We start from the raw sequence: 23,886 nt of genomic DNA on the forward strand, positions 1-23,886 counted from the left end.
ATAGGGTTAGATGTACAGCTTAAAAGGTCATTGATGAATAAAAGGAAGACAGTTGGTGATAGAACAGAGCCCTGAGGAGCACCACTGTTGATAAATCTCGATGAACGATGGCCTTCTACAACAGACCTTTTTCCTGTTGCGTCACAGAAATCACGTGGTTTTGTTTACGACTCCATACTGGACGGCAAAATTCTCGCAGTAATGGCTGTCCAGACAGGGATGTCAGAGATGAAATGTCAGATATGTGCAGAAATCTGAATCAGCGCCACCAAGATCTGTACAGGAACAAGATAAATTGTTTGGGGCTAAATCCTTACACCATATCTAGGGAGAAATTCACCAGTTTCAAGGACTTGGGGGCCGAAACCAGATCTCAGATGTGGAGCTCTCTATCACTGTTTGGTAAACACTCAAAGTTCACCGGGGCATCCTTCAAGTTAAACAGACAAGTCATATTGTATATGTGCAATATACATAGCTGGAATTAACATACGGTACATGTAAATCGTATTGGTAATCAACATATTACTGACGAGGGGTCAAGGGGGTAGGGATTATAATATTATACACTGAATGGCAATCGAGTAATTGATAAATGGAATAAGTTTCACAGTGATGTAGGCTACCGTAGTTGCTGCCCCCTACTTAGAAAGTTTCAAGCATAGAGTAGGCATGTGTTACATGCAAAACTTGTCATTCTTGTAGACACACTCCTGTGAGAGCTGCCTAGCAGGAGCCTGCAAGGGCTATTGTAGGCAGGGTACATTAGTCACATTCTTCCGGGAGCTGTCTAGCTCCTACTGCAGTTATCCTTTCTTCTTAATCTTCATGTTAGGTCTTAAGTTAGGTTAGGTTAGGTTAGGTTAAGTTAGCTTGGTTTGGCAATAAAAAAAAAATCCGACACAAATGCATATCAGATTCAAATTAGTCACACAACAAAACATTAACAAATGAAAATTTTAAGCGTCAAGGTGAGTTGGGTGTAATTCAGGAAATTTACCCGAAAATTTGCTTATTTTCGAAGTTTCAGTAATTATAGGCCTAAAAGCATACACACAGCCTATATATTGTGTTTTAAAAAGTTTTACATAAAATGTATAATTGACAGTATATGCCAAAACTGTCAATATTACTGTTGAAGTTAACTTTTACATTTCAACTGAAACATAACGCTGGCACATATTTAAATTAAGGTTATTTATTTCATGCTGATGAGTACCAAAACATAAAACAATATAATTTTAATAATTTTACATTATACATTAACAAAAGAATCTTAGTAGCTACAAACGTGGTAAAAGATAAAGATAGGGGGCTATTGATTAAGTACATTATTTTTTCCTCTCATTTGTAATTAAAGTATTTTTGTACTAAGTGAGAAATGTATATTTTAATTGGAGAATCTATTGACAGTTTTGCTTTCTGCAGAGCAACATTCATTTCTACGTAAAACAGAAAATTAAACATAGTAGTACTAATTATGACTCAGTTATAATTGTAACAATGTTTAGCACACAGGCTCACAGTGATATAACCTATAACAGTTTTATACTGGTGTTGAACAATGTTCTGTACTGCACTATTGTTGAAATGATCCACCATGACACAAATATCAGTTTCAAATGAATCACACTGAAAAACATTGGAAAAATAAAAATATACGCTTTAACCTAATCTAAGCTAACCTAACCTCCTTACCTAACCTAACCTAACTTAAAGTATGACCTAACCTGTAATTTAATCGGTTTTACTTACGCATCTAACATTCTTGATCACCACTGCCATGTCCGATTTCGTTTGGGTGAAACTTTGAATAACAAAACAAGGCCTGTGACATGGACCCTCCCTTTCTTTTCCCACGCACACACATGGCCGTGTGGGTCGTGTTCTCTGTAACATTAACATAATTAGGATATCCCATGAGACCTACAACTGCTAAGAATGGTAAATATGCCCGTACCTACTCACAAATCATCGGCTCACCTGATATGAAATGCTTGCTACAGAGGCTGGAATAGGCCGTCGGGTGCAAATTCTCCCTCTTCACGGCAGCTATCCACTTCTGTCGCCTTTCCTCATTGGCTAGAATCCGGTAGAAGTGTACCCACAGTTTTCTGCCTTGTCTTACAGCCGAAGGCACAACAGTAAAATACCATTGTGGATTCAACAGTTCTCTCTCTCTAGACATCCGACAATTTGCCGTCCAATGTGGCGCCGTAAATAAAAGTCACATGACTCGTGACGTCACGTGGGAAAGATCTGACCAGAAAGGAAGCTATTGATGAGGGCACAGATTGAAGGATAGAAATCGTAAGAGGGCAGTTTGGAAATTAAAGATTTTATGCCAGACTCGATCGAAAGCCTGTGAGATGTCAAGTGCAATGGCAAAGCTTTCGCCGAAGTCCCGAAAGAAGGATGACCAGGAGTCTGAAAGGTAGTTGAGACGATCGCCAGTGGAGCGTCCCTGGCAGAACCCATACTGACGATCAGAAAGAAGGTTGTGAGAGGAAAGATGCTTTAAAATTTTTCTGTTAAGAATAGACCCAAAAACTTTTGAGACACTGGATGTTAAAGCAATTAGACGATATTTAGAGGGTTGGGAATGGTCATTCTTTGGGACTGGCTGAATGAGAGCAAACTTCCAGCAAGAAGAAAAGGTACAAGTTGAAAGCCAAAGGCGAAAGAGTTTACCTAGGCAGGGTGTAAGCACAGTTCTTGAGGACTACAGGAGGGACTCCATCAGGCCCAAATGCTTTGTTAGTAATAATGTCAGTGATGGCAGAAAATACATCAGCTGAAGGAATTTTAATGTCATCCATGAGGAAGTCAGAGGGGGAAAGTGATTGAGGAACAGCACCGGAATCGTCTAAGGTGAAATTGGAGGAGAAAGTCTGAGCAAAGAGACTGCTTTTTCAGTAGAAGAAATAGCTATCGATACAGAGCCATCAGAGGAGAAAAGAAGAGGGAAGGATGACGAGGTAAAGTTGCTGGGAAGGTTTTAGGCAAGGTGCCAGGAGCGGGAAGAATTCGAGTTGTAGAATTTAGAGCTTTTAGTACGGATGAAATTATTTTCAGCAGAGTGAAGAACAGACTTGGCACGATTCCGTGCAGAAACCTAAAAAAAAAAAATATATATGTGATTCAGGGGTGGGTTGGCTCTGGTACCTTTTATAGGCCTTCTTGTTGCGGACAGCATTAGAACAAGCGTGATTAAACCAAGGCTTTCTTGCATGAATCAGAGGATATGAGAAGGGAATTTATGCTTCCATTTACCCCATATATCTTAGAAACACTAAACATTTGAATTCATTTGTATTATGCTCATCCATTCACTAAAATTCCCAGCAAAAACTGGACTCTGCAGTAGTATTGCATCAGCCCGTGTGCTAGAATTTCCAAAGAATAATGACAAAAAAACTTGGGGTAGTGCCGCGTTAAGATTAGTTCTTTTACTCTAACTATAATACATTGTATACGAAAATATAATTTTTATAGGAAACAATCGTCACAGGTAAGTCTCGGTTGGGAGGTGAATTTTGCCTAAATTTTTATTATTATTGTTGATGAGTGTTCCGTTCCGCATCCCACTGGACACAGCGAGCGTGAGGCCGGTGCTGGCGCAGATGTACAATTTCAGAATGTAAGGAGGTTTATTTTGACATTTTTTGTACCTCATAGGAAGAGAGTAATTGTCTATGTTGACGGAGGGATTATAGATGTGACCCTCAGATGAGTGAGGGGTGCGTGGAGATGGCCACGTGTGTAGGGTGTGTTGGTCACCTGGGTTGGGTCAGGTTTAGAAAGCTGGGAATATTTTTTTTTTTTTTTTTTCAGTTGTGGGAATTATGGTACAGGTATGGTTATCAGCTTACTAGTCAGCCAAATAACACATGGATTCCCAGACATTAATACAGATATCAGGCTATTTATCTCTTTTAATGTGTGTTTGGGTGTTTTGACAGTTTGCATGGACCAGTCTGTAATGTCAGATTTGCCGGTGATTAATGCTGATAATGTAGAATTTTGATGCCGTTTTATGACCTGAGGAACTGAAATTGTTTCACTTGTGTGGTCCCACAACAATGAGTGCTCTTTGTTTGTTTTTTTGTATATATTTAATTCACATAAACCTAACCAGATGGAACCTGTGTTAACTCAGGTTTTACACTCTTTCTTTGATATTAACATTGTGTGGTTTATACCTTGTCGTTGGCAGTATTATTATGGAGAAAGTCAGTTTAGTGATTGTAATAACTTAGTTTAGGCCCACTACTTTGATGTCAGTAGCCAGTTGGCCATAATACTCTTCTGTGTAAATATCTTTTTCACAATGTTATAGGCAGCTTCGTGCTGAGATCTCATCACAGCCATAATATAAAATGAGTGTGGGATGTAGAGGGAGAAATTACCAGCAAATACTTCAGTGGAAAGATATATTAGAATTACTACCACACTGTAGCAGGAGGGTTGAATTTCAGAGTAGATAAGTGGAACAAATATACTGTATTTGCCTTAACAGTACCATTTCTGGTGGTGATTGTGAGTGAGGAATGAAACTGGAACTAGTAGCAAGGTTTTAATGTTCCTTTGTTTACAGAATTGATTTTAACATCACAGATTGTTTGCTATCTCCTAAGAATCACCTGACAAGGGGTTAGTAGTATATCCTCTCTTTGAGTACATATTCTACACCTTCCCTCCCTAGTAAACACCTCCTTTGATATATGCACCTTCAACTTTGTGTCATACCGGGTATGTTTTCCCTCACTTGCATGATCATGGTACAATATCAGTAATTTACTATACCAAAACAAGTGACTTTTACTCTTCACTTGTTGCTGCATCCAGACTGTTGCAGTTCACACTCTAAGCTGTTCTTCCTGTCTCTCCCCTCACATTTAATCCTCTTACTTCCTTCACAGCCTTGTAATTCGCCTTATTAGTCCAATACTGAACTTCCATATAGCCTAGTGCTGGATGTTAGAAATAACGATAGGAAGTGTGTGAACTTTAGTGTTGGAGTGGTTAGGACTGTAGGCTGTCTATGTTAACTGTATCTTGGTGCTGTGCTTATGAGAATGCTTTTGACATTTTTGGAAAACAGTGCTTCTAAGAGGTAAATAAAATCTTTTTGATAATACACAGTGTAGCTTTTTCATTGTGCCTTGTGTAAAACTGGGATGATAACTAAGGAAAGCAATCCATATGTCTTATCCTTTTGCCTGTTTTTAAAATCTGGGTCTTGGCTTCCTGTCCCTCCCATCTTGGTTCTTGGTGTTGTGTTAAGACAGACTTACTGACCATAAGTCTGTATCTGCTCTCCCTGAGTCTCATGAAAAGAACCAATGTACTGTATATACTGTATAAACTAGATGTGGTGCAGTTGCCCAGATCTTTTTAAGAAAACACACAAGTAAACAAATAGTAGACATATAGCACAATGATGTAGCAGCTGACCTGAGCCCACATCACCAAGAAGAGTTGGAAACGTGAAGTCATTGATTCCAAGGGCTTCTAGAGACCCCGCAAGAGAGTGTGAATGCATGCTGAGTAGAACCATGGGCAGTGCAGGAAGAAGTGGGCCACAGTTTCCTCCCGGACTGTGCATGACTGACAATATGGGTCTGGAACCAGCTGCAGACAATGAATGTGAGACATCAGGCCTGTGTGTCCAATATGTGGGTGGGTGAGGACCATATCCAGGACATTTGAGGTAGCACAAACCTAAGGGTAAGGTGAAGAGTCCAATCTGTTTAACTTCAACTTGGTGGTGGGGAGGTCGACTCCAAGGTCTGCATCTCAGGCCATCTGGCAAGCATGAGCCAAGAGTCGATGATGTATGACCTCCATGAGGGTGAAGGGCTCCATGGATGACAAGGACAGGGCCATCTATGTTGCTGTGTTGACAGTCTTGTTATGGTGCCACGTATCTCCACATGGGAAGGGATCCATTGAAGGTGGATCACCCAGCCCCCTTGGATGAGATGCCCAGGCAGGGCCTGGAATATTGTAGACCAAATGTTGTGCAGTGTGAGGACTGGAAGACATGATGAAGTGGAGAGCCACTGTCAGGCTGAGTAGACAACTGCTCACTGGAAGTGTAAACAAGTGCTGAGGTACTCCAAGGCATTGAGGACAACAAAGAGCTCAGTTGAGGTGGTATCATGGAAAGTGTTCAGTCACCAGGTTTGGTAGAGATACTCAAGAAATGTTACTGCTGCAGGGGCTGTGGCGTAGAAGCCATCTTTGAACACTGCAAAGAACCCAGCATAGGTGATGGCCACTGTCCCCCCCATCTTATTTGGACTGAAGGAAACCAAGCACTAAACACTGGAATGTGTTTGTATATTTGAAGTGAAATTGTACTTCCTAGACATGATACATCAGTTACTCAGTATTAATATTTTCCAGAGTACTGTACTGTATTATCATCCTCTTTTTGATATTTTTGCTTTTAGTGGCAGATGCTTAGCCTATCTTAGTTGTGCTTAGCTTGAAGGTTCATTGGCTGTTTGCTGAACTCATTATTGGTTAGGAGATTGGGTAGCTCTAACTTCCAGGTGATGTAATTGTTTAATCTTTTCACAATGATGATGTTATATTCTTACCTCCACTTAATTTTAATCAGCTTTGATAGATGTTTCAAGCTGGAGGGTTGAAATGCTGCCTTCATTTACTCCTTCTCTAAGGAGGCTCACCTAAACTGAATATGTACTATACTGGCACTGGATATACGGTACTGGTATTTTTTGTATTTGACAGTGAGCATAGACTTGGCAGTCCATTCCCTGTGGCTGATAGCCACACACCTTGACATGTGAACAGTTTGACACTTATACCCTTGTGGCTGATCGCCACACACCTTGACGTGTGAATAGTTTAGCACTTACATCCTTGTGGCTTGATAGCCACACACCTTGACATGTGAACAGTTTGGCACTTACATCCTCGTGGTTGATCGCCACACACCTTAACGTGCGAATAGTTTAGCACTTACATCCTTGCGGCTGATAGCCACACACCTTGACATATGAAGAGTTTGGCACTTATATCTTTGTGGCTGATAGCCACACACCTTGACATGTGAATGCTTTGGCTCATATACCTACCATTTATGTGGGGGTATCCAGTACTTACTAGGGCTGTCTCACTCAGGACTGGTATTATGATACTATTGGGGTTATTATTATTTCATGTTGGTGGGTCTTGTGGAAGAGAAGTAAAGTCTTTTACTGTGAAATACTGCGGTACTGTATTCATAAAACTTCCCCCAGCCTGGGATAAAAAATCCTTTCAAACAGCAGACAACTTGTCAAACCACTTGATGTTGGCTAGAGGAAATGAAGATGTCTTTGGGATGAAGGGTAAGGAGCTAATGTGGAATACTATATCATGTATAATCATTTGGGTACATGTGAAATTAATACTATTAGCACTTTTTTCAGAGTGTGAAATAAAACAAATCAGACAAGATGCCGCTGTTTTGCCGCTACTATGCACAGAAGTATCCCGAGGTGGATGACGTAGTGATGGTGACAGTGAGAAGTATCGCAGAGATGGGCGCGTATGTCCACCTTTTGGAGTACAACAACATAGAGGGCATGATCCTTCTCTCAGAACTGTCAAGGCGACGTATCCGCTCCATGAATAAGTTGATCCGAGTAGGCAAGACGGAACCTGTGGTAGTCATTAGAGTGGACAAAGATAAAGGTGATTGTAAGGTTGTGTAGCCTACCTGTGCAGGTAGTCCTTATTTTGTAAATGTAGGATGAGTTCTAATATATTACAAAATGACAACAACACTCCTTCACTTCCTCATTTGTCAGTCTGTCTCTCCATGTAACTCCACAGGCACCTCACTCACATACACTCTCCTCGTCAGTCTCTCGCTCTCCATCCTCTCCACATGACCAAACCACCTCAGTGTGTTTCTCCTAACACTTCCTATCACATCCACATCCACACCACAACACTCCTTCACTTCCTCATTTGTCAGTTTGTCTCTCCATGTAACTCGACATGCTCCTCACTCACATACACTCTCCTCATCAGTCTCTCACTCTCCATCCTCTCCACATGGCCAAACCACCTCAGTGTGTTTCTCCTAATGCTTCCTATCACATAATAACATAATAATGATATGATGATGCTGGTAATGAGGAAGTGCAGTGGAGAGGATGTAGAGTCACAGTATTGTATTTTCCTCCCATTGAACGTCTTGAAATACTCTCCTCAAGGGTAACAGTTTGGGCCAAGTTAAGGTAAAAAGACAACACTGGTCCCTCACATTTAGCGATTGTCTTATGCATTTAGCGACGTGGGGCCTGACGTTACACCATGCCCCTGACCTAATCCCATAATGCCTTGTCCAACCGCCACCAGACCGCCATTGTCATCATTGTTGTCAGCATCTGGTCACCTTGGGTTCTTTTTTCTCTCACAGTGTAAAGCATTTGGCATCTTTCACTGGTGAGTAGATGTATAACATACAGTACTGTATCTGTATAATGTATTGCTAATACAGTACACTGTGTTTCACCTTCAGCACTTAAAGTAGGAAATCGGGGATCAAAAGGGTGACATGGAGGATGAGTGCAGACTGATATTTTTCCCATATAAAGCAACGTTGGGTCTGGTTAGTACTTGGATGGGTGACCGCCTGGGAACACCAGATGCTGTTGGCATCCCTACGTGTCAAGTGGGGTTGGTGGAGGATTAGTGCCCCTCCCTGTAAAACAATTAACTCTAAGCCCTTGGCCACCCTGTTTGGGATACATGGCGTCTGGCAATGAATGAATGACAATTTTTTTTTTTATATAAAATCACCAGTGTATATTGGGAGAAACTAACAAATGAACATCATAGGTAGCAATAGAACAAATTATAAATTACTGTAGTTTTTAATTATCTGTTGAAGCAGTCGCTAAAAAGGATGGCAAATGCTACATATTAAAAGAACTGATTGTCACAACTTTCCTTTAGAGTATGTAAGTCGTTCTGGAGCTAATTTGTTCAAGACACTTGAAATTGAGGGGATAGGAACTCATTAACTTTTTTTATTTTCCAGAATTATTTAGCTTGGTTTGGGGGTTGGGATGTCACATACTTTTGTGGGATGGAATGGGAAGTTAACATGGGAGGTGTGGTTTGGGTTAATGTAATCTAATGTCAGCTGCAGTTATGTGGGACATAAACAGTACAGTAGTTTTATAATAGTGCAAGACATTGATGTGCAGTATGAAAGATGTGATTAGTTCCTAGCATTGATTTGAAATCTCATTCCACAGGTTACATCGATCTGTCCAAGCGAAGAGTATCAAAAGAGGATGTAGAGCGATGTACAGAAAAGTTTGCCAAGGCTAAGGCGGTGAACTCTATCATCCGTCACGTAGGGGAACTACTGGGGTACACATCCGAGGACCAGGTAGAGGAGCTTTACCAAAAGACAGCGTGGCACTTCGAGGACAAATACAAGAAGCAAGCTTGTGCCTATGATGTTTTCAAACAAGCAGTCATGTGAGTATTGTTTGGTCCTCTTCTTGCTAATAATGTTTATGTCTGCAGTTTTTAACCCTGCAAATTCAAACAGTGATGAATGGATAGAAGTATACTATACAGGTGGATTCCTGTTTTTTCCCTCTTGTGTTTAACATATGTGTTATTGTTCTGTTCACTCTGTTATACGAGTCACCATGAAATTTTTGTTGGGTTTTCTTATATTGATTCCTCTGTAGTAACAACTTTTCTGTTGCTAGCAACATTCCATTTATTCCACTTGGGGGAGACCACTCATAGTTTTGGGGCTAGCATTAGTGTTCATTAACTCCAGCCACTATGAATCTTACTTCTGCCAGAGTATTTTATTCAGCTTAAAAGGTTGTGGTAGGTGGGGAGCTGGGGGCACTCACCATCCACTCACTTGATGTAGTGCTGATCTTGGGTGTCTGCCCTGTCCTCTCCTCCCTCTTTTCCTTCCTTCCTCTTCTGTCTTTCTGTACTTTATTCTTTCCTTGTCCTTCTGCCTACGGGTGACTTTACACGCCCTCTTTTGTCTTTCTTTCCTTCAGTCTTTCCTGTTCCTTCTGGCTGTGGGTGACTGTGCACTGAGTGCCAAACCAAATGGTTTCCTGTACACCAGGAAACCATTTACTACGCTGGGTGGTAACCATATAACCAACTTATGGCGTCTGGGGCAAATAAAATACATGGAAATGTTTTCCTTTGTGTTCGAATCCAGCCTGTCCTCGTGGCAATTTCTCTGATCATGTCACACACACTTACAGAAAACGTACGGTGTGCATGGGGGTTAATGGTGTGTTTTGTAGCTAATCATTAGAATTACTGCCAATCTGAATGGTTATTATCCATGCTCTATTACACTGCATGACATGTTCATGTGTTACCATATCCAGGTCCTTTTCCCACTTAATGATAGGATTAACTAGGGTCCAGAAAATTAGGAAAGATATTTGTTTTGTTTAATGCTTTCGTGGTATAGTTCTTTTCTCTATACCGGTACAGAACTTTGTCAGTGATTTAAGTTGTATAATGTATTCTCGGCTCATAGTATCCTTCATATACCCACAGTGACCCAAACATCTTGGATGAGTGCAACCTTGATGCAGAGACGCGAACAGTGCTACTCACACAGATCCAGCGCAAACTTCAGTCACAGGCGGTCAAAATCCGTGCTGACATTGAGGTGTCCTGCTTTGAGTACGAGGGCATTGATGCTGTGAAGAGTGCTCTCAGGAGTGGCATTGAGGAATCCACAAACGAGATCCCAATCAGAATAAATCTCATCGCTCCACCCTTATATGGTAAGAATGCTTATTAGTCCCTTCTGTTAACAAGGGGGTTAATGTAAGTTGGTTAACCTGAACACTTTGGAAAGTTTCTCTTTAGTTGGATAAAGTCATGTGGATGTAACAAAAATAATATAAAAACCATGTCGTCATGTTCAAGGGGTTTATGACATCATTTGCAGGCAATGTCTGATACTGTGATTGTGCTTTTTCAGTTTTCCATGGTGATAGGGAAGGTAGGATAAAAACCATATACTCCATCCATCCATCCATCATCCAGTCCTACGTTGCCCCATAAGGGGCGTAGGAGCCCGGGGCTAGGGAAGTTGGTCCTGACATTTAAGATGAGAAGGACCAACCTCACTCATCCTGAGTGGCATTACATGAGCAATAACCTCAACCACCCCATGGATATAAACCTTCACTGGCATAATCCAATTGGAGTGCCATAATTACCCACTAAACCACCATATGCTGTGCATAAAAATGATACCATGTCTTAAGGAGATTTGTGACTTTGTGAGAAACTCAGCTTGGACTCCGACATTTGGACATGTGATTGACTGTTTCCTGCCTGAGAATGTTCATTGGGTGACTGGTTACCAAACTTGTCGCCACACCACTCCTTGGTCAGTACCTTCCAGAGTCAGTGGTAGCCGCTCATCGACTACAGATAAAAATGAGAATAATAATAGGTAGCTTAAGAAATGTCAGTCACGTTCCCAGTGAAACTAGCCATGCATCCATGCAGCCACATCCATCCGTCATCCAATCCTTTATTGCCCCTTTCCATCAGGATCTGTTTTACTAAGTCTAGACATTTAAGTTGAAAATGAATGGTCACTTGCTCTTGAGTGACATTATGTGAGCAGTTAACACCAACCATTTCTCAAACTTAGACCCACAGAAATTGCATCTGGTTGAAGTAGTTTCCTGGGTTACAGGCATTCAGTCACTGTTTTCAGAATTCTCAGGTCTGTCTATCTGTCTGTCTATTGCCAGAACCTCAATCCCATAACTATATACATCTCCACTCCATCCCTCCATCTCACCCTTGGCCTCCCCCTCCCTCTTCCCCCCCTCCACCTCACGCATATACACTCTCCTCGTCATTCTCTTGCTTTCCATCCTCTCCATGTGGCCAAACCACCTCTGTATACCAGGTATTTCTCCTAACGCTTTCTCTCATATCCACATCCACACCATAATGCTCCTTCACTTCCTCATGTGTCAATCTGTCTCTTCATATGATTCCATATTCTCCTTTCAAAGAACTCATTTCCACTGCTCTCACTCTTGACTTGTGTCCCTCCAACAAGGTCCAAGCTTCACTTTCATACGTTAGAGTTGGTATCAAAATTCTGTACTGTCATGCAGTGACTTCTATATTTCCATGCTTACTTCCATGTTTCTTATCACTGCTTTCAGAGAACCAACAGCCTTTCTTCCTTGTACCCTCTCAAGCACTTCACCCTCTAAACTTCAATCCTTACTCCTTGCACTACCCAAGTACTTAAATGCACTCATATTTTCCATTTCCTCCTCATCTAACCTCACTGTACATTCAGTGACTTCATTTCTCTTGAAGACCATCACTTTATTCTCAGGTCCTTCCCACATATTTTTCTGTTTTGTCATCATCATCATTTTATAATCATCCAGACCTCCTTGCCCACCCTAGGGCAGGGTGGGGAGTAACAATGTCCAGACAGCCCAAGCTTGCACTGTCCAATGGGCCACACCTCCATTCACTCATCATTCAAGCCCCCAGAATATTGGGTCTATCTGATGTGCCAGAAACATTCACCACATTCTGTTGCTTTCACCAAGCATGATGCTTTTTAGTTACTTTTTTTTTTTTTTTTTTTTTTTGATGGATGAACATTGTATTATTAGTAGTGTGGAGAAGTGTAAGCATTTTGGTGACTAAGAATAGAGCAACAGACTAGAGAATGACAGCCTGACTGGAAGAGTGTATGTGAGTGAGGAGAAGGGGAAGACCAAGGATGGGATGGAGTGGAGAGATATATGAAAGAGGGGTGTGTGAGTTGGAGGGAGGGCAGGCAAATGACAGAGGACAGGGCAGTGTGGAGGCAATTTGTTTGTAGCCATCCCTTACAGGATTAATTTAGATAAAACAGTGTTGTGCTCACCATCCACTCACTCGATGTAGTGCTGCTCTGGTGCCTGCCCTTTCCTCATTTCCTTCCTTCTTGACTTCCTTCCTCTTCAGTCTTGCTTTCCTTCATTCTTTCCTCTTCCTTCTGCTTGTGGGTGACCCTACACTGAGTGACAAGCCAAATGGTTTCCTGTACACCAGGAAACCATTTACAGTGATAGGTAGTAACAATATAACCAAATTATGGCGCCTGGTGGGTAATTATGTAAGGCACTCCAATCGGATTGAGCCAGTGTAGGTTTATATCCAAGGAATGGTTGGGGTTTGTTGCTCATGTAATGCCATTCAGGGATAAGTGAGGCTGGTCACTCTCATCTTAAATGTCAGGACCAACTTGCCTAGCCCTGGGCTCCTATGCTTTTCATGGGGCAATGCAGAATTGGATGAGATGATGATGATGGATTTCTTTCTTAAGAATACAAGTTGACCATTATTGTTGTGTCACTTTTCAGTTATGACAACCCAGACAACTGAAAAGCAGGATGGGCTAAAGGCATTGGAAGTAGCCATTGATAAAGTAACTTCGAAAATTACCAGCTTTGGTGGAACACTCACAGTTAAAATGGCCCCCAAGGTAAGTTCAGCATTTTTAGTGTGCTTTTCTCACTTCTCTGCATTCTTTCTTTGTCTCTCTGTCCTATCTCACAGTATCTTTATATGGCAAAAAAGTTCAGGATGGAGATGATGACGATGACGACAGTGACCATCACCACCACCGTCTGGACCTCCTTTCCCACTCTAGGGCAGAGTGAGGAGTAGCAACATCCAGACAGTCTAAGTTTTCCCAATCCAATGGACCTTGCTTCCATTCATTCATCATTCAAGCCCCTGGAATGATTTTCTGAATTCATCTGTCACTGAAAGTTAACGGAAACTATTTTTTCCACTCTCCCTCCCCCCCCATCAGCCCATTTGCATGGTTACATGAAAAACTGATGATACAAAATTAAATTTTGTGAGAATGTTTTTGTGGATTATAAGGTACAGTATTTTAATACTGATGACAGTTTGTAAGAGCATAAAGACACAATAAGGAAGCCCGTCCATCCATCATCCAATCCTACATTGCCCCATGAGGAGCATAGGAGCCCTGGGCTAGGCAGCTGGTCCCAACATTTAAGATGAGAGTGACCAGCCTCACTCATCCAGAGGGTGGTTGGGGTTTATTGCTTATGTAATGCCACTCAGGGATGAGTGAGGCTGGTCACTCTCATCTTGAATGTTGGGACCAACTTGCCCAGCCCCGAGCTCCAGCACTCCTCATGGGGCAATGGAGGATTGGATAATGGATGGATAATTTGAAGAAGCTGTAAAGTGAAAACTGTACTTTACTTTTATATTGCAAAAATGTTAAGACATTAATAATTAAAAGTGACATCTTTGCTACAGGCCAAAAAAGGAAACAACATAATGCACATACAGTAACTCTGTGCTTCCCTAAAAGAATCCAATTCTCAGCCAGTTGACAAAAGAGTAAACATGTAACAATTTAGTGTCCAAGCCTTGGTAATTAACAATACGGGCAGCCCACCACATTCTTGAAATCAACTTTTGCAGGTCTCACAGATTCACAAGACTGTGGAGCCAAGACTGAATTTAATGGTTATGGTTGTAAGAAGTTGGGGTAAATACAGTAATCCCTCTACTTTCCGGACGCCCAGTTTCTGGACATCCCCACTTACCGGACATTGTGGGCCTGGACCATCGGAACCAAAAAATGGCCAGAAAAAGGAAAAAATCCCCCCAAAATCCGAATTTTTTCCCACCTGTAATTTGAAATTGCCGCGCGGCATCAAACAGCTGCTTACACCATGGCCCCTTCACCCCTTCCTTCCTCCCCCCTCCCCCCTTCCCTGTCAGGGTTGCAGTTTGTTATTTTTCATTACCAAATGTGGGCCAATTTGATAATGAATCAGAATAATGCATTACCAAATGGATTTTTCACATGTATGAGGATACACAGGATGAAGATGGTGGATTGTTTGCTGTCTCTGATTAATCTGCTACCCTACATAGCGTGAAAATAATCAACATGCTGTTAATTATAAGGAGAGTGATTACATGTATTTCCACTTGTATATATAATTAGTGAAGAATAAATGCTAGCTTTACGAATTTGTTAATGAAAAGTTAAATTTGTTAATGAAAATGGAGGAGTTTGGTAATGTGGCTGTTGCGATCTGGCAACTGTGTTTCCCCATCAACAGCAGTGACTGCTTAACTTCAGTGGTGAGTGGATGTTTATCGTAGTGGATGCCAAACGTACTCGTTTTATTTTGTAAATATACTGTACTGCAATACCTCGCCTCTAGACCACATGGGAATTTACAGTGTTGTGCAGTGTTAAGAAATTTGAACTTAGAGTGCAAAGGAACAACTGTGGAGTGCAAATTGGCAGTTTATCTGGCGGTTAGAACTTCAGTGGTGCAGTTAAGAACAATGTGCAGTGTTAAACAATTATAACTCACAGTGCAAAGAATTAATCCCTACGTCAAGTGGGGTTGGTGGAGGATTAGTGCCCCTCCCTGTAAAACAATGAACTCTAAGCCCTTGGCCACCCCGTCTGGGATACATGGTGTCTGGCAATGAATGAATGAATGAAACAACACTGGATTACTGTACGTGCTTCAAGAGCATTTTCACCACTGCCAAAACCTTAGAAAGGCAGCCACAAATGTGATGTAAGTACCCTGGCTGAGGTACAGTCACTTCTAATTCCTCATTCTTTGGTTCCTTTTCATTTATTTCATGCTTTATGTCCATTATTGGTGTGAATAGGGTCTTAAATAGGTTTAAGTAGGTGCTATGCATGTCCGGTAGGGAGTTATTTAGATGGCTTTCAAAGTTAGGCTGGGTTAGGGTCTATAAGTACCAGTCCAGGAGGCTGGTGTCCACTATCCGGACAGGACCACTTTCTGGACGTGCCTTTGGCTCTATTATGTCGGATAGTGGAGGGATTACTGTATGTAGCTGATGACTTGCCCACACGTGAGAGTGGGCAAATCATCATCTTTTTCAGATATTTTATGCTGCTTTCAGGTCCCAGATATGGTTTATTAGGTACAGTATGTGCACACTTGCTCACAGGGGGTGATTTGTGGCTGTAGAGGTATTTACAGGAGGGTACACCAAGCATTCGCGGAAAACCCACACTTGCGGGGGTCTGTGCCACCTAACCCTGGCAAATGTGGAGGACTGCCTATTGTATATACGGGTATGCCCCAGTTCAGTGATGCAGTTGATTAAGTAAAGACCCATCGTTAGGCAGGGTATCGTCTCGCAGGGTAGATTTAACATATAAAGGACTGTATAGGGATGCCTTTTTGAGCCTTGGGTTTCCCCCAAACCAAGTCCTAAACCCATCCTAATGAGTCCAAAAACAAGTTTAAAGCCAATCTAAATGGCCTATCAGCTGTAAAAGAAGCTAACCCAAGCCTAACATCTGTAAATAACTCACTAAAACCACCAAATGAAATATGAAAATTATCAAATTTAAGTCTGGAAAAAATCAAGTTTAGTAAACTGTACCCCAAAATAACAGTTTTCACCTCATCTATGGCTAAAACACAGTCATCTATGTCAAAAGCAGTTTATAAATCAACTTAAACACAAATTTAGTCTGTCATCAAAATTGGTCAAAGAAATCAAAACCCATCATTAAACCTGGGTGTGGCCATTGCTAGGCTGGGTATGGTGGTATTTCTACCCCCATCGTTAAGCTGGGTATCGCATTTATGGGTATATATATTTTCCTAACTAGAAACTTGAATGCCAGAACTGGCTAATTATCTGCCATCATTTGCTGGAAACTGTGGGGAAAAAAGAAATTTGAAAAATGTATTAAGATTTGTAACAATGTGAGAAGCTTATGGTTGTATGTTTAAGCAAAAATGTGAAATCTGTGGGTCACACTCGTCATTGACTGGTATATTTAGCTGAATTATAGATTCCACATTTGTTGGATGCCACTTTTTTTTTTTTTTTTTTTTTTTTTTATAATGCAAAAATTGCTGGTAAAAATGTGAAAGGCATGAAGATTCTTGAAAATCATTCTTAGACACAAATAATTAGACACCATAGGATTGCTCTTCTTATACTGTTATGCATACTTATCTCACCCCATGCTGCAGTTGTGACTAAGTTTACTGTCCAATTGTGGAATCCATATGTGGAGTATACAGATTGCACTAATGTAAAATGCCACAATATTTAATTATTTAAGCTTACGACCATCAGTGTGGCCTTTGACACTTCTCAGTTTGGACTTTGGGTCTGTTTACTTGTGGCTGAGTGTTTATGTTGTGTTATTGTCAGTTATCATTTTACAGTGATAGGTGAAGCAAATCTTTTCACATTTTTACATGTCTTAAACATTTTTTTTTCCGTTAAGTTTCCTCCAATTGTTGAGAAGTAATTAAGCTGGCATTGGCATTTGGTGTAGCTTCCAGTCCACAAAAATTCAGCTGTACCAATGCCAGCCTCATTTTGAGAATTCTTTAACAGTCTTTAACCCACATGTTTCACTGGTGTATCATCACCAACACTGAGAGGCCCACTTTGAAATCTAACAACATCTTACTGACACAGACAAGCACCATGTTCCATGAAGCAGCAGAAGATACCACGACTCATCTCTACACCAGACATTGCACACCTCATAAAACATTGCAGCTCAGTCAAGTACAACTTCTGTCTCTCACACACACAAGACACCATTTCAAGGTTTCAGCAGTTAAACATAAAAATTGTCAATATAATTAATGCAGAGAGTACACAAAACTGGAAAGCCTTTGTAACAACACTCAGCCACTTCACAGATCTTTCACAGCCTTGCAAAACACGTAGTAGTATCACTGAATCATGAGTTGGTAGGTGGGGATGCCCATCATCCACTCACCTGATGTAGTGCTGCCTACTTCTTTATGTTTACTATTCTGTTTTCTGTGTCTGCCTTCCTTTATTCTTAGTTCTCCCTTTCCATTCTACCACTTTTTATTCTTTCCGTCCCAGGTGGCTCTATACTGAGTGACAAAGCTAATGATTGTCTATAACCCAGGAAACCATTTATGATGCCATGTGGTTACCATATAACCCAAATTTGGGTGGAGTGGAGCCTACTATGGTGCCCCTGCTAACAGGGTGGAGAAATGAAAATGTGACATTCATCCAGGAACCAAACCTCCACACTTATCCCTACACTTCATTGTTGACTGCAAAGGAACATCAATTCACTGCACAGGTCAGCACTGCTGGGGTGGTTTCTTGCCTGTAGTTGATGGGTATGCTTGGCCAGACAGGCTGGGTTGGAAAGACAGACTTGGGTTTATCAACAACAATTGAATCATAAACAGGCACCTCCAAGACCACTCCAACACCCAACATATCCCTTTTTACAGAGAAAAATCAGGTTTACTTGTGGATCATTATGTAAACATTGGTCACCTTACACAACACACACTGGGTCTGAAAAACGGTCTTCTTAGCATACACAGTTCTTTCCACTTGACCACAACATAGCCCTCTTCACTCCAGAACAAACATGTAACATTATCAAGAAAACAAAGAACTCTATAAGCACAGGGCCTTATGGCATCAGCAAGCTACACCAGCTGGCATTCCAACTGGATTTGGCCTATAAGGGTTAACATCAAGGGATGGTTGGGGTTTATTGTTCAACTTAATGCTGCATATGGACAGTCAACAGGCCATCCTTGCCTTGACTGTCAAAACTGAGAAGGCTAGCCCTGGGCAATACTATACTGAGATGAATGAAAGATCAATATATATATATATATATATATATATATATATTATATATACAAGCAACGTTGGGTCTGGTTAGTACTTGGATGGGTGACCGCCTGGGAACACCAGATGCTGTGGCATCCCTACGTGTCAAGTGGGGTTGGTGGAGGATTAGTGCCCCTCCCTGTAAAACAATTAACTCTAAGCCCTTGGCCACCCCGTCCGGGATACATGGCGTCTGGCAATGAATGAATATACATACATACAGTACCCTTGCATCCAACACGGTAATATTGTCATGCACGGGTCCCGTGTTGGACAAACAACAGAGCTTATGAGGAAAAATGAATTATATCAGCAACCCTAGGAAAACTCACCCTAAATACCTACCATAATCCTGTACATATATTGGTACTACTGTAATTTTAATAAATGGTACTGTACTATGAATGATTAACCTTTTAGGATCTACAGAACACCCTCTGCCTCCTTCCTCCTTACGTACATACTGAGGTACCACTCCATTATGATGATTGCTGGGTCAGTAGACCTGCACTTGGAGTCAAGTGGCCCGCCTCCGTAAGCCTTCACTGCTGCCAGGATCTTGTCTTGGTTTTTTATTATGGTCCTCTCGCTGGCTTCATTCACGTTGTAGGCCTTGGCGATGTCCACATTCCTCTCCTCTTTCTTCTTCCTCTCAATGATTTCTAGCTTGGTGGCCCGAGGGAGGTGCCACCACTTCTTGGGGTTCTCAGAAGGCTAACTGACTGGCACTGTGGCGGGAGAAATTTAAACAAAACATCACGTGAGAGCAGAAGCGTTTTTAATTGGGCGACATCACGATCACGTCACGATAGTGGTTGGGGGAGGCTACTTGATCAGAAGTTTTGATTGGCTGTCAGCATCACAGGAACGTTTAGTATGACCGTGTTGGACCGGGGCGAAGTCTGCGGATTTTGCCCACTTCTTGGAGCTCCGTTCGTGTTATGCTAACACACCCATGTTACAGTAATTAAATCATATTAAATCAAACTAATTTTTTGCTCTCCGTGCTGGACGCAAATTGTGCTGCAAACGCGTGTTGGACGCGAGGGTACTGTATATATAAACAGTATCTATCTATATATATATATATATATATATATATATATATATGTACAGTATATATATATCTGTACAGTATATATATATATATATATATATATATATATATATATATATATATATATATATATATATATATATATATCTGTACAGTATATATATATATATATAGAGAGAGAGAGAGAGAGCAGTAGTTATATAGTTATTCAGCACCAGGCACCTCATGTGTATCAGACCTCTCATGGCCTGACCTTTCCACTTCCCCCTCTCCAGATTGTGACAGATGTGGAGGAAGCAGACCTAGCACGCCAGCTGGAGAAGGCTGAGGAGGAAAACAGGGAGGTGGCCGGAGATGATGATGAAGAGGAGGAGGAAGTGGGCATGGGAGACATTGATGTGGGCAGTGAAGGAGAGGACAATAAGGATGATAAAGAAGAAGAAGAAGAAGAAGAAGAGTAAATTGTAGGATGATTGAGTAGGCATGTGAATTAGTATAAGGAGTAGGGAATTGGTGAGTAATGGAAGTGAAAGTGTAAAAGCAAAAAGCGAATAGTTAAGTGAAAAGAAGAAGGAATAAAGAGTGGGATGCTAGGGACTGACAGAAATGGAAGAGTAAGAGCTAAGATTATTAAAACAAGAAGGAGAAGAAATCTTGAGTGAGATAATGGAACATAATGGAAATGGAAGAGAATGAGATAGATTGAAAAAGTGAAAATAAAATTGAAGATTGGGTTAAATGAGATGAGGTAGAAATCTTGAAATACTAGTGAGGGAAAGGGTGAATAATTTGAGCGATAAACATGATGGAATGAGGAGTAAATTCATGAGGACTAATGTGAGTGGAAGAGTAAGAGTGAAGATTGAAATTATTGGATATTAAACAGAATATTGTGTCAAATATTACATAATTTTTTTTTACCCTTTGATTGAAAGGCTTCATTTCAGCTGAATGAAATCATATGGTGTTAGTCTAATTAAGGTTCCTAGGTGCACCAGTAGCAAAAAAAAGGGCTAATTGCAATGGTTTTTGAAGCTTTTAACTGCTTGGATTTCTCACAGTTGAACAGTCTCCTGGTTTTAGCCTGCATAAAATTATCCAGGTGCACTAACTAAAGTAATGGTATTGAATACCAGTGAAGGGTTGAATGATATATTCAGGCTAGTGAGAAATGGAGAAACTGGTTAATTGTGAACTTATCTGACATTATTAATATGCTGTGTGTATTTAAATGGACTTAAGTATGAGCATGTAACAATATATGATGAATGTTGAATAAGTTTTCTGTTAGTATGAAGTTATGAATGTGAAATAAGTAGAACCATTTGATTAAAGGTGATTCTGATAGAAGGAAATTCAAGAGAGCAGTTAAAACATTAATTTTAGGTAATTGGTCAATATAGTGTGGAGGTAACCATGAATAACACCCTCAGTATCATGACATCTCTTATTTTGTGCACCATAGGAAAGAAATTGACGTAGTGCTCTGCTCAGGTGACTTCACTGAATGACAAACTAAAGTGTTTCCTGTAACCCAAGAAACCATTTACCATGTTGGGAGGTAACCATATAACCATCATATGGATATCTGATGGTCAGTGATTTAAGGTACTATACTCAGTTTTTTCTGTCGAGGCAAAGATGCACTTGACAGATTGGTGATGATTGGCTGAATGCAACATTACTTTATAATCTGTGTATTCTTTAGCATTATTAATTGACAGTATATATCTGAGGGGGAAATTTAGGTTAGTAAATATTATTCGGTCATGTTGCATTCAGCCAGTCATCACCAACCAGTCGAGTGCATCTTCGCCTCAATAAAAAAAACAGAGTATACAATGGGATGTGATCCATAAGGATTTAAATCTGAGGGTTGCATGGGTAATACAATGGAATCTCCTAAATCGCGCATTTCTGAACAGCGAATTCATAGTACATGGCAACATCATGCAACAGTTTACAATATCAGTTTACCAACCACCAGGCTGACTGGATGTGTCAGTGTATCACGCATTGTAAATCCTCATTTATAACTTTCAGAGGTATGTTTATAATACTGCCCAGTAGCAGTGGAAATCCAGGAATAATAAAAAGTGGCCTGTGAAAGACTCATTTCAATAGAAAATATGGAAAGGCCGTGCCTGTTTGGTAAGCTCAATGAATTAATGACTTACAATGACACAGAGGCAGCTGAGGGCGACAACGACACCGCTTCCGTTGCCTCCAGACTAAACTTTGAGGGGTTGCTGAAGGAGGTTAATGAGGAGGAAGCAGCGTAGAGGCGGCAGCATGAGGCAGCTGCACACTCACTTCGTGCTGAGAGGCCATAGTTCGCCTCAAGCCTTGGAACCCCTTCCCCCGTGCCACAGTCATTTTGGTTGTAAGCCAGTTTGGCTGTAGTGGCCTAAAGTGGCAAATGGCCGAATTGCCTTATGGCCAAAATATAGGTTAGAAATGGCCTAAATGTCTTCAGCCTAACTGGATCACGGTCGAAAATAAATACGACCTGATAGTCGCGAACTCCTCCCTCCTTCCCCATCCACTCATGCAGTGTCATCAGTCAGAGTCAGGTAAGAATCTTACAATGTTGTTCATCCATTCATCATCTAATCCAGTGTTGTCCCATGAGGCGTGTAGGAGCCAGGGACTAAGCAAATTGGTCTTAGCATTTAACCTGTGGATTGCGAGCCACAGCTCAGGCTGGGTAGCGTCGCGTTGCGAGCCACAGCTCAGGCTGTGCTGGCCATGCATCACTGTAAACAACTCGACCCCCACGCAAAATTACCCAAGGCGCTATGCAAAGACAGAGAGAGAGATTTTTTCTTTTCACCTGATGATGCCCTGGATGTTTATCTTCAAGTTTATAATAAACCAAAACAATTTTTTTTTTCATTTTCATTTTTCACTACTCCCCTACATAGACTCACGCATGGCCCTGCGCAAAAACGGAGAGAGATGAGATAATTTTTTTTTGTCACCAGACGATGCCCCGGATGTTTATCTTCAGGATTATAATAAAAAAAAAAAAAAAAAAAAAAATTTCCTTCATTTTTTGCACACCATGGGGTGAGAAAAAAAGGTGATTGTGCAATCCATGGGTCCAGATGAGAGTGACCGGCCTCTCTCATCCCTGAGTGACATTTACAGTACTTGAGTAATAAACCCCAACCTCACCTTGGATATAAACCTGTATTGGCTCAATCTGACTGGAGTGCCTTAATTACCCACTAGACCACCAGGTCTAGTGGGTAATATAGTTACTGTACAGTGTAGTAAATGGTTTCCTGGTGTACAGGAAACTATCTGGCTTGTCACCCAGTGTAGAGTCACCTGTAGATAGAAGGAAGAAGAATAAAAGGAAAGAAATACATAACAGGAAGGAAAAAAGGAAAGGCCAGGCATCCAAGAGCAGCACTACATTGAGTGGGTGGATGGTGAGTGTCCCCACCTACCATTCATTTCCATTTAAAATGCTTTAATTAATTTATTTTCCAGGTTGTCATTGTTTGCTGGTGACCAGTTTGATGTAGATTTTGACCAGTATGATGGAGGTTTGGGGGTATGGGGGGCAATTTTTCCAAGATGACAGACTCATAAGTAATTTTTCCCATAAGATTCATGGAATGTAGGAAGTTTTATGGGTAGAGCGGGGGAAGTCGCTGAGGCATTCAGTAGGAGGTGGGTGGATGTGGCATGTTTGTAGGAAGTCCAGTATATTTTGTATAGGATAGAAAAGGGAAATTTACTTTGTTTTTGTTGATTTGGAGAAAGCCTTTGACAGAGTCCCTAGAGAGGTGGTGAAGTGGGCAGTGAGAAAGCTTGGGATGGAGGAGTGGCTGGTTAGGTTGGTTATGGCCATGTATGTGGGTGCCCACACTCAGGTAAGGGTGAATGCAAATTTGAGTGATGAGTTTTCTGTGAATGTTGGTGTGCATCAGGGGTCAGGTTTGAGTCCCTGGTGGTTTATCTTGATACTTGAAACCCTCTCACATGACTTCAGAAATGGACTCCTGTGGGAGATGTTGTTGCTGATGATTTGGGAGACATGTTAT

General features: G+C 41.1%; 1 protein-coding gene across 1 annotated transcript; it reads left to right on the forward strand.

Annotated features, from left to right (window-relative positions):
* Positions 1 to 3,572: 3,572 nt before the first annotated feature.
* eIF2alpha (eukaryotic translation initiation factor 2 subunit alpha) lies at positions 3,573 to 20,731 on the forward strand. Its single transcript, XM_080279299.1, has 6 exons — positions 3,573 to 3,640; positions 7,446 to 7,710; positions 9,288 to 9,516; positions 10,588 to 10,820; positions 13,437 to 13,558; positions 20,107 to 20,731. The coding sequence occupies exons 2-6, from the start codon at positions 7,473 to 7,475 to the stop codon at positions 20,290 to 20,292; spliced, it is 1,008 nt and encodes a 335-aa protein (XP_080135425.1). The 5' UTR covers positions 3,573 to 3,640; positions 7,446 to 7,472; the 3' UTR covers positions 20,293 to 20,731.
* The last annotated feature ends 3,155 nt before the right edge of the window (positions 20,732 to 23,886 follow it).

Source organism: Coenobita brevimanus, chromosome 1, assembly GCF_032717465.1.
Source record: "Coenobita brevimanus isolate Jiangsu-jjx chromosome 1, ASM3271746v2, whole genome shotgun sequence".
Taxonomy (NCBI): domain Eukaryota; kingdom Metazoa; phylum Arthropoda; class Malacostraca; order Decapoda; family Coenobitidae; genus Coenobita; species Coenobita brevimanus.

Excerpts from the sequence above, each read along its gene's own strand:
- eIF2alpha (XM_080279299.1), top strand. The coding sequence starts at position 7,473 with ATGCCGCTGTTTTGCCGCTACTATGCACAGAAGTATCCCGAGGTGGAT. Across the intron at positions 9,517-10,587 it reads GTTTTCAAACAAGCAGTCAT|TGACCCAAACATCTTGGATG; the intron begins GTGAGTATTGTT and ends ATATACCCACAG. Across the intron at positions 10,821-13,436 it reads CATCGCTCCACCCTTATATG|TTATGACAACCCAGACAACT; the intron begins GTAAGAATGCTT and ends GTCACTTTTCAG.